This window comes from Sylvia atricapilla, chromosome Z (genome assembly GCF_009819655.1).
Source record: "Sylvia atricapilla isolate bSylAtr1 chromosome Z, bSylAtr1.pri, whole genome shotgun sequence".
Lineage (NCBI taxonomy): Eukaryota > Metazoa > Chordata > Aves > Passeriformes > Sylviidae > Sylvia > Sylvia atricapilla.
The window spans coordinates 50883230-50898710 of NC_089174.1; the positions used below are offsets into that span (position 1 = coordinate 50883230).

The 15481-nt window shown below is 39.3% G+C and overlaps 1 protein-coding gene across 1 annotated transcript; it reads right to left on the reverse strand.

Annotated features, from left to right (window-relative positions):
• Positions 1-2255: 2255 nt before the first annotated feature.
• On the reverse strand, positions 2256-13940 carry INIP (INTS3 and NABP interacting protein). Its single transcript, XM_066338404.1, has 6 exons — positions 13887-13940; positions 13432-13538; positions 12812-12899; positions 6112-6214; positions 3539-3629; positions 2256-2652 (listed from the first exon to the last, which is right to left on the reverse strand). The coding sequence occupies exons 3-6, from the start codon at positions 12834-12836 to the stop codon at positions 2557-2559; spliced, it is 315 nt and encodes a 104-aa protein (XP_066194501.1). The 5' UTR covers positions 12837-12899; positions 13432-13538; positions 13887-13940; the 3' UTR covers positions 2256-2556.
• Positions 13941-15481: the final 1541 nt, after the last annotated feature.

A 15481-nucleotide genomic window follows, 5' to 3' on the forward strand; every position in this document is an offset into this window, starting at 1 on the left:
ATGACAGAGCTAAGAAACAAGGTGTGGTTCAGCTGTTTTAGTGCTTCAGTACATCTTTGACCCCTTTACCTCATCTGTTCTTGTGAGAATACAACACTGCCATCACTTAGAAAATCCGACCTCATGGCTCGTTACCCCAGTATATGAGCTACTTCCACCCCACCATTCAGCCCTGACACACTCTACACCAACCTGTGGCAAGTGCAAAGGCCAAGTTCTATCGTAGCAAATAAAATAAAATTACTTGAGTCATGTGTGTTGAGTTATATAGGTCAGCACTATATTACAAGATTTCAGTTTTCATGTGATCCAATTAGTGGTTACTGCCAGAAGCAAGACATCCTGGACACTTCCTGGTTCACATGTATTCTAACTAGCAATGATTGCTATTCCAAGAGGAGAAAGGATTTTGCTGAAGTTACTGTAGAGATTAATGTGTTCAACACTGATTAATTGTAGGAAAGAAAGAGTGTCAAGACTAACTGATGCATCTGACAGTAGTTGCTCAAGTCTGTCATTTCTCAGATAGGTGCTTCCTTATATGTAATTTGTGTGTTTGACAGTTAATCCTATCTACATATATCACCAAGACTCTCACAATTGCAAGGAATAATCTGATACATCTTAACTTAAAAATATCACAACAGCTGTATTTGTTCCCCCCTCCCCATTTGAATACCTTAATTCTTTAGCTCAGTTCCTGAACTTCCAAAAGCAGATCCTTCAATGCCTAAGGTGAAAACAACACAGCCAAGAAGTGTTGAACTCCTTCAGTGGAGCAACTGTAACTTTCCAATGGAGAAGGATGATTACTGTTGCATTGCCTGGATCCTTTGCAATCTGTACCACTACATTGACAGATTCTGTAGTTCAAATTTTAGCACAGAGCTCCTTTAATGTTAAATTCAACTCGAATATAAAATCCATGCTCTCTGCTGCATCTGCTTAAACACTTTTGTCTTTGTGTGTTTCCAGGTTGGACAGATTCATAGCTGGCTCTTCTACACTATTTGATCTTTTTCTTCAAAGCATCTGAGATAAGCAGTTCACATTGCAGAATAATGAATAGTCAGGACAACTTCATATGGTAATTTCATGTGCAGTCTTGGTAATTAGAAAAAAAATGCTACACAGAGCCAACCACTGGAAATAGAAGCTAGTTCTTTCTCCACTGCCCACAAAAACCACCATCAGAATGCAGAAAAAAAGCATATGGTATGAATAGCTCTTGTTAAAATTGCACATCTTTAAGCTCTATGAGGCTGGGTCCAGAAGATTCTCATTCCTGGAAATGTTTCTGTATGCTCCAGTTTCTGCAAAGGTCTGTACACAGCTGAGATATATGAAATCAGTGGCATTTTCCTCATACCTACATCCATCTCTTGGTAATTGTTCTGTATTCATGATTACTGCAAACATTAACAGTGAAATATGAACACATAATTCAGTAGTGCTTACTGCTTTCAGGCAATCTCCTGCATATAGAAAAAGAATACTCTAGATGTCCCTAAGGAAATTCAACTACAACCCTGGAAATTTCATGGGACAACTAAGTTTCTGCATAGGACAGAGCTGCTTCAAATAGGCACTAGTTTAACAGATGCTTTCTGATTTATCATTATCACATAAGTTTCCCTGTTCTTTTCTGTTCTGTCAAACTTGCCTCCACAGGCAAAGCAATCAATGTGGTAGCATAACTGTATGAGCAAAGCTGTGGAGATACAAGAAAGTCTATGTAAGGACAATTTTTCACTCTAAGTGAACAGATCAACAGATTTTCTTTCTGCAGGAACCTGCAATTGTTTACCACGGATAAAAACACCAACAAAAAAGTGGACAAAAATAAAACACACTGAGTCTTGAAAAAGGCATGACTAGAAAAATTTGACCTTTTAAATGGAATTGTCTTTTCAGAACACTTTCCATTTGAAATATCCAGAGAACTTTCGACATTTTGTCTGTAAAAAGACTGTAAGAAATGCTTGTTTTTTCCCATTTTAATGCATTTTTGTATTTCACAAAACAAGGTAAGAGGCAGGCACACTGTTACTAGGGACTTCAGACAAGATGATACTACAATGGCACAGTACACTAGAAATGTTCCTGCATAGGAGAGGGTGGGAGAGGAAGACTGGCTGATGCATTTGATAAATTCATGTCTGTTTTGATGGACAGAAATAATTTTCAATATTCATAACAAAAATAATGCCTGTAGATAATAAGAAGAAACACAAATGCTGACAGATTGTGCATCACTTGGTGACTCTGGTTTGGATATTTATTTAAAGGAAGCACTGAAACACGGAAGAGTAAACTCCGTGCACTTCAAACTCCAAGAAAAGTGTTGCACTTGACTTTGACCCAACAGAGGAACAGAAATACAGGATAAAAAAATTCCAACACTACTTCCCCATCACTAGAGCTCACACTCTGGAATAGCATTTGCAAAAACCCAGAAAAAAGTAGGTTTTAAGATACATAAAGAAATTAAAAGGTCAGATAGGTCCTGCTATGGACAAAAAGCAGATCTTGAATTTCTGAGGCAAACAACATTCCTCATTCTGCCTCAAGTCGAGGTAAGACAGGAAGAATAAGATTTCCAAATGCAGAGTCTTGAGTTATGAAGTATCCTGAGGAATGTGCATGTGCGTGCTGGAAAGAGAAAAGCATTTGTTAAAGCATAACTCCCTGCAGTACTGACATGATTTAAGGTTTCATGGTTTGTGCAGCAATAATTATTTATTTCTCCCAGTTTGCTCCTTAATTCTGATAGTCAAATTCAAACCCAGCATTTCACATCAGCCACATCAGAACAGGGCCCATCAAGACAATTAACTTGGACATTTTATGCTGCTCTTTTAAGCCAACCCCATGGAGGTGGGGCAAATCAACCCCTGATTGCTCCTCTTTGCCTAGACTCCATGTTTCCACTTCCCCTTCCTTCCATAACCAGCCTGCAAGCCTTGGTTTATGACAGCTGCTACACGGAGTACCACCAGACACACTCCCAAACATGGGATACCAGGATTCTGCTCATGTGATATACATATGCTTGCTCACCTTAGGGAGACAGCTGCCGTATGGCTTACAAACACCTTTGTGAAATCCTACATACCCCTTCCCAGTTCAAAGGCTGGACTCCAGCAAGTCAGATGTTCTGCATATGCCCTCCCTCTGCCACTGGCGAAGAGCCCTGGTGAATGTCAAATTAGCCCTGAGCCTGCAATGTGTCCTTGGAGTGATCAAGGCTAACTGGCACAGTGAACTGCAACAGCAGGGCCAGCAGGCCAAGGAGAGCTATCTGAGCTCAGGGAGTTCAACAAAAACACAAAGAGATGGCTGTGGGGCTGGGTGGAGCCCTCCACGCCCAAGGGCATATTTCATCACAATAAAAGAGACTTCACTTATGACAAATACAGAAATGTGAGATACCTAATCCCTAAAAGCGGCTTTTCAATATCTCTAGGAGCAGGGCTGCTCTCTGAAAGGATGCACAACTAAAATAGAGCCAAGCTGAACTCTGACTGTATCAGCTCACCTGCAGTGCAGCCTTCTGCTGTGCTGCAATGTGCTGTTGCTCAGCATGATCACGGAAATCCTTATTCAGAGGTGATCTTGCAAGTGCAATGCTGAAAGAAAGAACAAGATGGTATGACACAGACCACAGCCAAAACATGTGTTCTTGCCATTCTAGCCATGGATACCAGGACTTCCCAAGCTCTCATTTCAATCATGGCTTGACAATTATCAGTGTGTAGAATTACTATTTATAAAATCAAAAGAAAAAAAGGTAGATAGAGCGACCACAGCTGTATCATTTAAGCCATCATAAACAATTCCTGCCAAATTAAACGTGAAGCCTATTGTGGATTTTGCCCATGGGTTGAGTCCCACTGAAGTCAATGAAACCACTGGGGTGTAGTGTTAGACAATGCAAGGAATTTCTAAAGCAGCTTTGTGCTTTCACCACTACTCAGTCACCAAGTGACTGCTCTAAATAACCGTGACAAACAAGAGCTCTACAGACTTGAGTATAAGAGCAAGTCCTAGGTGAGAGGGAAGCAATTCATGACCTATGATAAAGCAGCTTCCTATTGATGTTAACTGAAATAATGATCCCTTGATAACAGCTTGGAGTACCTAAAACTGATTTAGCTTAGTTATCTCAGTGCAGCATAAGGTTTCAAATTAAAATTTACTAACGATTTTTCTCGTCTTTTATACCTTAGGACTTGTCTGCCTTCTTAAACCAAAAAAAAAAAAAAGACATAAAAAGCACCCCCAGCTCTATATAAGTAACATGGAAATCAGGTGAGGGCTGCCATTAGAACTGTATCACAAGACAATTCTCAACTACCTCTGAAATTGTCACTGGAGGCTGCTGCTGAAAACCCACCACAGAGACAAAAGTACAAATAACAAGAATTCCAAGCAAATTCATCAAGTCAATTTTACCAGCAGTTTCAGTGTTGACAGCTGATTTAGTAAATCTGTTTTTGAGAAGCAGCCATGCTCATGAAAAGATCTGCAGCCAAATCTATGCCTAAACCCATAACAAAAGCTTAACAATTCAGAAAAATTTTTGCTTATGGCAAGTATTAGGGTAAGTTTCACTGCTGAAGAGTACTACTCAGTTTATTTAAAGCAGAATATTTTCAGTGATTTTGGAGGTATTTAATTTGGATTTCTATGCCTTCTAACTTTTCAATATTATTTCTGCAGATATACTTAAGGCTCCACCATAAGCTGACATTTTTCAAAAGAGGTCTTCTGTTCTTGGATACAGGATTTTCACATGTCGAAGCTGGAAATCAGTTAACTCATTCATCCTACCACTGGTGTGCATCAAGCTCTTTTGGTCAAGTTTGCACAATTTTTATAACCTCAATTCTGACAACAGTGTGATCCAAGACGTTTGGCACAACATCAAAAAACTGTCAGCTTCTCAAAAAATTACACATCAACCCACCATGCCAAAGCGGAGTCTGATTACTGCATTGTAGGTTCCACCCATGTGCACCTTCAAAACTAGAAAATTCTAATTCTGCTCACCAGAATACAGTGTTATATTTCCTTAAAGAAAAAAAGGGCGTACAAAACACTCCCTGAAGCTCTGTTGGACTTATAACGAAGAACAGAAACACTGTTGCCGGGAGTCAGGAGTTGTACATAACAGTTTGATATTCTGATTTTCTTTCCAACAATTTTGCTCAAGTAATAACCACATACAGTTATTTGTAATAACTTCTTACCTCACTCAGAAGTCTACAACAGGCAATTTCAAGTATTCTGCATGTTTTTTGACATTATGAAGGAATTAAAAGGAATTCCATGCCATGGAATCTCTTTGAAAAAAGGACACAGGCAGCCCTTAGACTGTAGTCAGAGTATTTGACTCTTGTAGAGGTGTTGTGGGTTACACTGTGCCTAGAATGTGGCACTACATTCACTTCACACTAACACCAAAGTTTAGGGATCTCAATTTCTCCACATAAATTATTGTGTGATTTTCTAGTTACTGATTTAGGACAAAATTAGGACAAAATTTAGGACTTCTTGTCATGTATTCAAGAAATCCCACTAACAGCCCTTCAACTCAGATTAGACTATTACACTTTATGGTGTAGAATCATCCCTACAACACAGCATCTTTTATAGGATTATCTGCTGTAACATGAACTGGCTTTGTCCTGCACATAGGGAGTTTCAAGAACAACTCACTCCTGCTGCAACTGTTCTTCTCAAAGCACACAGAATCATGAACCTAATGGTCTGCTACTTCTACTCCCCAGAGCATTTCAGCTTAATAATTAAATGTTTTCTCAGTGTCTGCTTCCTGATTTTTCTTTATGGTAGACTTTAATACATTTGAGTAAGCATATCTACTCCTCTCATTCTCACATGGGAATAATATAAGCCAAAATTCATGCTATGTAAACAATTTTAAATACTAAAATGTTCCTAAAGAGCAATGTCCCTCTGCCTTGTTATTAAGGATGGTCAGAAAACATTTATGTTAAGTATTTATATAAGTTTAGAGCTCAATAGCTGTTTGGCTTTTTTCCTTGATGTAATCAGTGATGTCCAAACATGTCTAAGAACATAAAATACCTGGCTCCAGGGTGATTTGTGGAAGACTGGTTTTGCATAAGTAACTTTCTCTTCTCCTTGTCTAGTTCTGCCAGGATTGCAACCCTATTTTTATTCTGGAAACCTGGTGAGAATGACAGAAAAATATTAGAGATATTTATTTGACTTCTGTGGCCCAACTCTAATCTTGCAGAATTAGAAGTCCCTGTAGAAAATTACTCTAAGATGAATACACTGAACTTCAAAGTTTTGTACCCATTTGAAAAGACTGTTATTAAATAGGCTTCATTTTTTCAGCATGCAATAGCTTCCATAAGCTATGTGCATATCAATATGTTTTAAAACAGAGGCTTTTAACTCAAGTTAGCTCCTACCCCTTCCCAAGCCAGCTCTGGAGCTACAATCAAGGTTTATGATTAAATAACTACCTTCCAAAACAAGAAGTAAACTTACCAGGTTGTAAATTTAAAATGCAGTCACTGAACGTTCAACTCAACAATAACAATGGAATAATATACGTACAGGGCTTAATTTCTCATGTCAGTGAACTCAAACTGTAACACAGCATTATATATAACACATAAGAATGGGTAAATCACTAAGCTTGCACATGTGTTTATACAAACATCTTTCATTCAATCTATGTAGAAAAGTTTAAATATACTGTGTCCTAAGCAAACTACCCTTATTCTGAGTGTGAGCAAATGCTGGAATAAAGAAGCAAAATTAAACTATTAAACTGTCTGTACACAATATAAGAACATGGCCTCCATTTGCTTTCATAATTCTTTCTTGAATACTAGAGAAAGGGTCAGGAAATAGCATGACTTGAGAGAATTGCAAAAACACCCAAAATAGCTGCCATGTATTTATTTTCAAAGTTTCCTTCTAAACGCAAGCATAGCAAATCTCCTGTAACTACACAGGACTCATAAAATGAAGGACCTCACTGCAGCCCCCAAACAAACCAGATGTACAAGTCCCTGCAGTTGCCCAGCTGTGCCTAAACAGCACAGCTGAGGACAACAGCTCCGCAGATGACTCTTACAAACCTCTATGCCACCCAGGACACTCCTGTCAGAAATACACACTTTTTGAATCTCTGATTTGCTGCTGTTCTCTAAACAACAAGCTCTGACAACATCATTAAAAAAAAATCTGTAGAAGTCAAGTTCTCCTTTATTTTCTCCACACAAAAAAAATTAAGATTCCCACTGGAAATTACTGTGTGCTGTGCTCCTGCCCCAAAAACTGTTTTAGTGACAGCACTAAAACATGGTAGCCCACAAAACATTTGGAAGGCCACACATGCTAACTCTTAAGGAGAGTATTAGCATGTCAAGGTAAAATGATTTGTTTTCAGAAGCTGCAAAGTTCATCCTCTCTGACAGACCTTGTGCTGACGCTCAATTACTTAATCCAGAATTCCTTTCATCTGCATGGCTTAATGAAGTAGACAATTACCAGAGAGAAACCTTCAACTCCAAATAACAATTTGCACAAAAATCTGTACTGCCTTGCTATCAGTCTCTCATCTTTCTCTTCTACCATGACTAACATACACACTCATAAACTTCTATGTCTAAAGAGTTCTCAAAAGGAGCAGAATCTTTTTATTATATTGTACTATGGTTTTATGTAAGATCATCCACAAAATTTTCAACATTTGCTAATGAGACTTTCAGTTACATTTAATTAACTGGTATTTTTCTGTCCACTAATCTCTACTTCCTATGTGGCATTAGCTCCGCTTAAACTCTGCTTGACAGGAGTATTGATTCAGGCCTTTGATGCTTCTCTGCTCTTCAGGAATTGTACACTGTCTCTTTTTTAAAAAAACTTTGCACTTGCAACGAATCTGAAATTTTAAAACACAGCTGACATACAAAGTCTGACAAATCTTGCCAACAAGCTAGGATTTAATATTTCTGAGCTGTAGCTAGTCCAGATTTTACTTTCTTGTAACTTCTGGAGACAATGTGTGGATAGGATGACTGAATCATCTCTTAGAGGGTCTGATCTAAAACAACCATATTTGTATGCTCATTCTACAAAATTTTAATCCAAAACCCTTTATACTTGACATATTACTCAGCACCCTTCCAATACTGCTTGCTTATCCTGAACTGCATAAATTTAAACGCATCCTTGGAATTCAGAAGACATTATGATTAAGGAAAGGAAAAGGAGACCATTTTTTAATATATGTTTGTGATCTAAAAAAATAAAGATTAAATATGCTTAAATTTATCATGAAGCAGATGGTATGATTCAGAAAAGCCTGACACATTTTAAATGCTGTTTTTAAATTGTGATGAGAAACTACAGAAGATTCTGTCTTCTATTTTAAGTCTTGTTACAGTACTTTGTGGAAGAAACTCTAGAAGTATTCAGAAGAATCCCAAATATTTTTTTTTCTTATACCTCTATGAAGAGATTTGTGGTGGTTTTTTTTTTTTTGTTTGATTGTTTCTTGGTTGGGTTTTTTAAAGTAGTATTTTGCACTAGAGTTCAGACAGTGACGATCAGCAACCTGCTGTGCTGAAAAAGTTGTTTAAGAGAGTTTGTTATTGGTAAGGAGGAAAAGTTTTTAAAAAAAAGGAGCAGCACATTCAACATATACATGTTAGTACTCTTCAGCTGAGCAATGTGATGTTCCTGCAGGTAAACTTATTCAACATGCAAAGTAAAGCCTGTTCATTTAAAAGTTAACAGTGGAGGGGGTGGAACATGACAAATCCTTTCTACAGAGAAATTCTAGCACCCTTAGAAAGTAATTAACTATATCTAGCAATATATAAGCAAGACTTTAATTTAGATTCTTCCCTGTTGCGGAACCCAAAATGATTTCATAAAGTCCAGCCTGAAACCCCTAAAGAAGTTTCCCACTCCAATTATAAATAAGAGTAATTTTTCATCTGCAGATTTGTCTGTTCTGATTTCTAGTAGTAAAAAACATAGACGTGCAAAAATCAAAAGCCATCCTTAGTACAGATCAGATTCTCATCTGTGAAATTAAGTGCAGATTTTCAAACACAGAATTTACTAGTAGAGCTTTAAATTTAGACTTCCCTTCACTGGGCTGAGTTGCACTAATATTTTGAGTTTGAACAGTTCGAATACTGCAGTATATCAATATTTTTCTCTGCTTTGTTGACATGAGTCCTGACACAAAATGACCTGTTCAAGGCAGCTAAACAGATTAGTGGCAGTGTCAGATGTCAAACTGAGCACCTAGATCCTCAGATTACTCTCTAATGTAGCAGATTCAGGACATTTAAAATCTAAACCCTTCTGTCACCTCTGTTTCTGACATCAAGCATTGTACCTGTGCAGGACCAGAAAGATTACTTGCATCTATTTTCTGCACATGAAAAGCAGAAAGACAGAGAAAGCTGAAACCTTGCTGAGTGATACTGGCAGCTTTAAGAGCTCACAAAAAGCCTCTCTCTTCAACCTAATCTCAACATCTTATCCACCACCCTATCTAACTGTTACCTATGTCAGTTAGTTAATGTAATTAATTCTACATGGCAAGCAATAACATTACCTTTGTCTATTTTTAATTTTTTGCTTTTTATTGATTATCTTTTCCTTGATTTGTTGCTTCAAATTCACGGCACATTTAAGTTTTTTCCAAGATGCACTATTTGGCATTTGTCCATAGTTGTGTAACAGCACTCAATAGCCCTTTGTTACCTTGTGTCCAAGATACACTTTTACTCAGAAAATGTCAGCTCAAAGCTCTGAGCATTGAAAGGCACTGCATTTTGTCCTGCCTGCTCAATTCAGAAAGGATTTAAAGCAATTTTTTTACTGAAGTGCACGTTTCTAAAATGTCAGCATTCATCAAGTGAGGCAGCACCCTCTTAAAAAGCTAAAGACCTTATTAAACACACACCACTTGCAAAAAAAAAAAAGAGTAATTAAATTTTGATTTCCTCTTTGCCTATGATGACTAGCATCTCAAAACAATATCTAATAGTCTGCTGCATGCCAACAGTCTCAGTAACAATTTACCTCTGGATATGCTTTCATATAATTTGTGTGACAATGAAACAAAAGGTGTATTGGTTACTCAGTAAACTGAGTTGAATTACTTAAAAATACATTAGTATTTTGTCTGTGCCTGCAGAAAACAGCTACATATATAGCTGAATATAAGTAACTGGCAGCTTTATGGCTGCAAAGTTCTCAAGTACTAGGCTTACACACAGATCAGACTCAGATGGGAAAGAGCAAAATGTGTAGATAATGACGTAATTCAATGCAGAACAGCATAATCTTCCTTTCCAGATTCGGTGAACAGAGTGCCAAATCTAGCTGCTTATACTGTGCTATGTGAATGCCTCCACACACCTTTAGGCCAAAAGCATAAACAATTTTCAGGATATAAAGAGACCCTAAAATTGCTACAGCCTGAAACTTAGAATTCTGTTCATATTTCAAGAGCTTCTTCTTCCAACATACCAGAACTCTTATTTTCTAAACAGTTCAGCCTTGGCTGAAGCAGAATCTCAATTTTTTCCACCTTTGGGAATGAAACGAGATTTCTAACTGTCTTGAGCAGTTACATTTCTCTCATGTTAGAGGGATTCCTCTAGGAGGACTCACATACAGAGTAGTTCATTCAGTTACACACAATATATGCTCTGGCCTTGCTGCACACAAGCAAAGCATTACACAAGAGCAGCCTGATGAATGCACGTTGCCTAAATACTGTGTGTGAAGTACTGTGGTAGGAGCAGCGTATTCCTGAGCACCTGGAAGTACTTGCTGTAATTCAGAAGCTGATTTCCATCCCTCAAAGTGTATCACTCTGGTCAATGAGCTCATCTGACGGGCAATGCACAGCATGCAGGAAGATCTTCAGTTGCTTTTAAATGCTGTAGTCAGTCTCATGCCATCAGTTCCATGTGGTACTAATGAACTGAAATAAGGCTTTTTGTTGAATTCTTCTTGGTTTTTCTGCACTCATATGCAGCTCAAACTTTTCAAATAAGCCAGTGAATAAAAGTCTGGTCCATAAAATCTTAAATTTATAGTCCCAAGTCTGTAATCAATGGAAAACTCAAATTTACTCCTAAGAAAATATGTGATGCCAATCAAAGGAAAAGCAGTAATTTGGTACAAAAAATTCCCATCACAGTCTACCTGTGTAGAAGGCTAATGTTTAATTCATCCTTACAGCTCTGCCTGAGTCAGTGGTACCATCCATAACCCTTCCAGTGAGCAATTCAGTAAACTTCTATTCTTTTCATCCAATATGTGCCATGAGCCAAGCTAAAATTGTAAGGTTTATCACAGTCCTTTTTCACTACAAGACTGCATCTAGCCAAGACAGAAGCCCTGAACTGTTGTTTATATTTACTTGTTCCTTTCTAATTTTCCTAGGTGTACTATTTATAGGCTTATTTGGTAATTAAACTTTATAGTGTTTCTTGTCTACTTAGTGCAAACGATTTTCATTTAACTACATGGTTTGTTTAATGACTCTGTAAAGGATATCTCAAATATAAGAGATTCCAGGCTCTATTAAATTATAAGACTCTGGAGTCGGGAGGGAAGAAAAGGTATTCTGACACTAAAATCTCATTCCTCAGTAAACCAACATATTTAAGAAAAAGCAGCTTTTAACTCTCTGTGAGAACACTTTATTCCTTGCAATGATGCTGACTTAGTATTCACAGAATAAAAGCAAGATTTACCATTATGTTCCAAAAACTTTCTCAGAGTTAAAACTTGCAAACAGACAGCTCTGCAATCTGCAGTACTCCCCTGTCAACATATCACAAAATCTCACTAGCATTCCAGAAACTACCTCATTGTTATCAAGTAGCAAGTAAAATCTGTGTTTTGGACCCACACCAACTCATATGATACCCTCTGAAGTACCACCCAGCAACACCCAGGTTTGCAGCACTGCTTGAGGTAGACACAAACACATACCTGCAAAAAGTCTCCACTAGCTGGGAAACTGAACCCAGAATTCATTTCTCATAACCAAGTAAGGGAAGAGCCATACCTGAGTTGTTCCCCAGCTCTTCCACGCAAGAAAAGCCTCGGAGTTCCCCCAAGGCTTCCAAAAAACACCTCTAGAGGGCGATTTAAGATCCTCCTTCAAATTTACAGGTGACACCCCCAGACCCTCAGCCCCCTCTAAAGCACAAGTATTGCCTGGATAGACGGACCATTTTTAAGATTTTCATTATTTTAAGGATGCAACTGAGATGCATCTTGGTATAAAGGAACATCTCATCACAGTTACCATTATGGTTTTAATAGGCTTTTTCTCCTAGGCCTGCCCACTTGCTGCCTGTGATAGATACTTATTGTTGGGGTCTTGCTGTTCCCAACATGAAATGGCATGTATTTGACTTCTGGCTGTTCTCTGATGTTGAATGCAACAGCTGCAAGCCATGTTCAATGCCGAGGAAGTGTCTGAAATAAGCTTCAGGAAATGATCACTGTACCAGGCATGGTAGGTACTTCCTAACGTCCCCCAAGCACAACACTATGCTCGGTAATTCAGAGCTTCACAGCCATCAGTGTGAACCATTTTTCAACCATTAAATGGGTGTGTACCTTGTCCAAGAAGAATTGCTGCCATCCTACTGCTTTCCACCTCTCCTTTCTTCACCTTTCCATAAAAATACAGTTACGGTGACTTCACTGATATTTTGCATAATCTTTTCCCTTGAATACTTAGATTAAAACCTACCTTGTCCTGAAGGATTTGCTGCCATCCTTCAATTTTCAGCCCTTGTTTTATTCAGCTGGAGTTCAAATCTTTTAACCCCCACAAATATCTGCAAAACAAGACACAATATATGATAAACATACTCCCTTAAAATAAGAGCTTGGAATTTAATCTGTTAGAAACTTAATAAATACAGCAACTGTTAGCACAAGTTGAACATGGCATGTGTGTTGCTTATGCAGTTTATATTGTTCTGACTGAAACTTTTGGCTTGAAATACCAAGGGTTGTGATCAATCCTTTTTTTCAGATTCTAGTAATTTCTGTTAGTAGAAGTAGTAATAATTTCTTGCAATTTCTATTCTAGTGAAAGTAATATATATAAAATTAGAGTCATACACCCATTTTCCCACCTGAACTTCTTCCTGACAAGGTATGTCAGACTACGCCTAAGAATCACATAAAAAAAAAAAAAATTGATAGTAATTAAAAGCTGAAGCCTTGGAAGAATCCAGTTCAGGCTCTAACTTAAAAAAACCTGATTGTGGAGAGGCAATTTAAATCCCAGATACAAGGCCAGGCAAAGTTGGCTGCAGCTGTGGCAAAACAAAAAAGGAGGCCTGCTCCTTAGTCATACGTCACCTCGGACCACCATCAACATCTGTTTCCATCAAGGTGCCAGGCTGTAAGTGCAGTGGCAAAGAGCTCTGGCTCAGCCAGGAGAAGCCGAGGGATGGGAATGCTGAATCCTGCAGGAAACGTGAAGGAGAAGTCAGTCACACTTCCACAGGAGACCGGGTCATTGCTACGCCCTGGACCTATGGGTCTCTGAGCAGCAACGCTGCGGTGAATTAATAACTCAATGACAGCATTAATTAAGCGCAGTGACAGCAGTCGAGACGGGTTTCTCCAAGAGCCATGGATGGCCTGACCCACTCCCGCCGCTGCCCGGCTCCCCCCTCCACGGCTCAGGAATGGGCTCTCCCGCCCTCCTTTTCCCACAATGGACGGATGGCCTCCCCGGCTCACCCTCACCCGGCGGCGATGCTCCGCCTCAGCCCGGGAGGCCTTGGCTTAGGCTCCTGCCCGCAACTCACCTGCCCGAGGGCGCCGGCTCCTTCTCCCCCGCCCGCCCTTCCCGCAGCGCGGCCACGCCGCCTCCGCCCCCCGCTCGTGACGCTCGCACAGCGCGACGGCGCCCGCGCCTCTCCTCGCACCGCCCTTCCCTTCCCTTCCCTTCCCTTCCCTTCCCTTCCCTTCCCTTCCCTTCCCTTCCCTTCCCTTCTTCCCGCGCCTCCGCCCCCCTGGCCGTGTCCGCCCGCGGAAGGGTCGGGGTTTGCGTGTGGAGACTTAGGCGGCGGTGCGGCGGCGCTTGTCTGTGTTTGCTGCTGCCATGGGCATCCGCCTGGCGACGGGAGGAAGCGCGAGGGTTTCACGCTGGGGCCGCGCTATGAGGACTCCAGGCAGCATCCCTGTTAAACAGTTAAAAAAAAAAAAATCCACAAGTGGAAGGGAAGGAGTCACAGAATCAGGTTGGAAAAGACCTCCAAGGTCATGGAGTCCAACCTGTGACCCAACACAACCCTATCAACCAGACCATGGCACTGAGTGCCACGTCCATTCATCCACCTGTAGGGATGACTTCCCTGGGCAGCTCATTCCAAAGTCTAATCGCTCTTTAAGGGAAGAACATCCCCAGGGCCAACTTGAGGTTGTGTCCTCTTATCCTGTCCCTTTTAAAATTCTTTTTTTTTTTTTTTCTTTAACTCTCTGCCATGCAGATTGTATTTGAACATAGCAGTATTTGACATGAATTCCAGAGAGGTTTGTTCATGGAACCAGTCCATGGTTTGCTTTTGGAATGTCAAGTAAAAACTCTATAGATGAGTGGATCTGATTAAGTGATCCAGTCTGACCTGGAGAATAAACCTTAGTCTTAAAGCAGCAGAGATTTATGCCCTTGTGGTTAAATTACTAATTTGAATCAAACTGGACTGCGTAGCAGCTGTAGCTTTGATTGTACATAAATAAAAAATATTAAGGACTCCTCTAAATAAGTCATTTTAAAGACTGCAAACAGATGGAGCCAACACTGACCTGTCTGTAGCCAAGAATCAGTAACATCGTTTACTTCAGTTTTATATGCAGGCTTTTTTAAAGGCACTAAACAATTTACATGAATAAAGGCCCTTTTTCTTCTTTACTTGAATGTAAGAATAAGAACAGGAAATCAGTTACTTTTTTAATGACTTAGTTCAAGATGTCTATGTAAATATGCTTTTACTGCAGAACTTTTTTTTTTTTTTAATTTTGATGTTTTGATAGCGTATGCAACAGGTACTTCTGAGGAAATGACCCTTAAAGCAATAATTACAGTGATACTGGATCTGTTAGTGAAACCTGTATGCTGCAGGGCATTTGTTTCATGTGCTTTCTCTTTCATCAAATACTAGAAGTCCATAACCTCCTCACTCTTCAGGCCTAAAGTGGAAAAAGAGCTTATTAAAAACTGTTGATCACAACTGTTGTTGTGATGGAATTATATATATCGGTAAGAACACCCATAGGCTGTACATGGTGCTAAATGTTATACTAATTCATTAACTTGGACAACCACATATATACAAAAATATTGAAGGCAATTAACAATTTCTTAATATCTGCTGCAGCCAGCTTTACTGATCATGAAGAA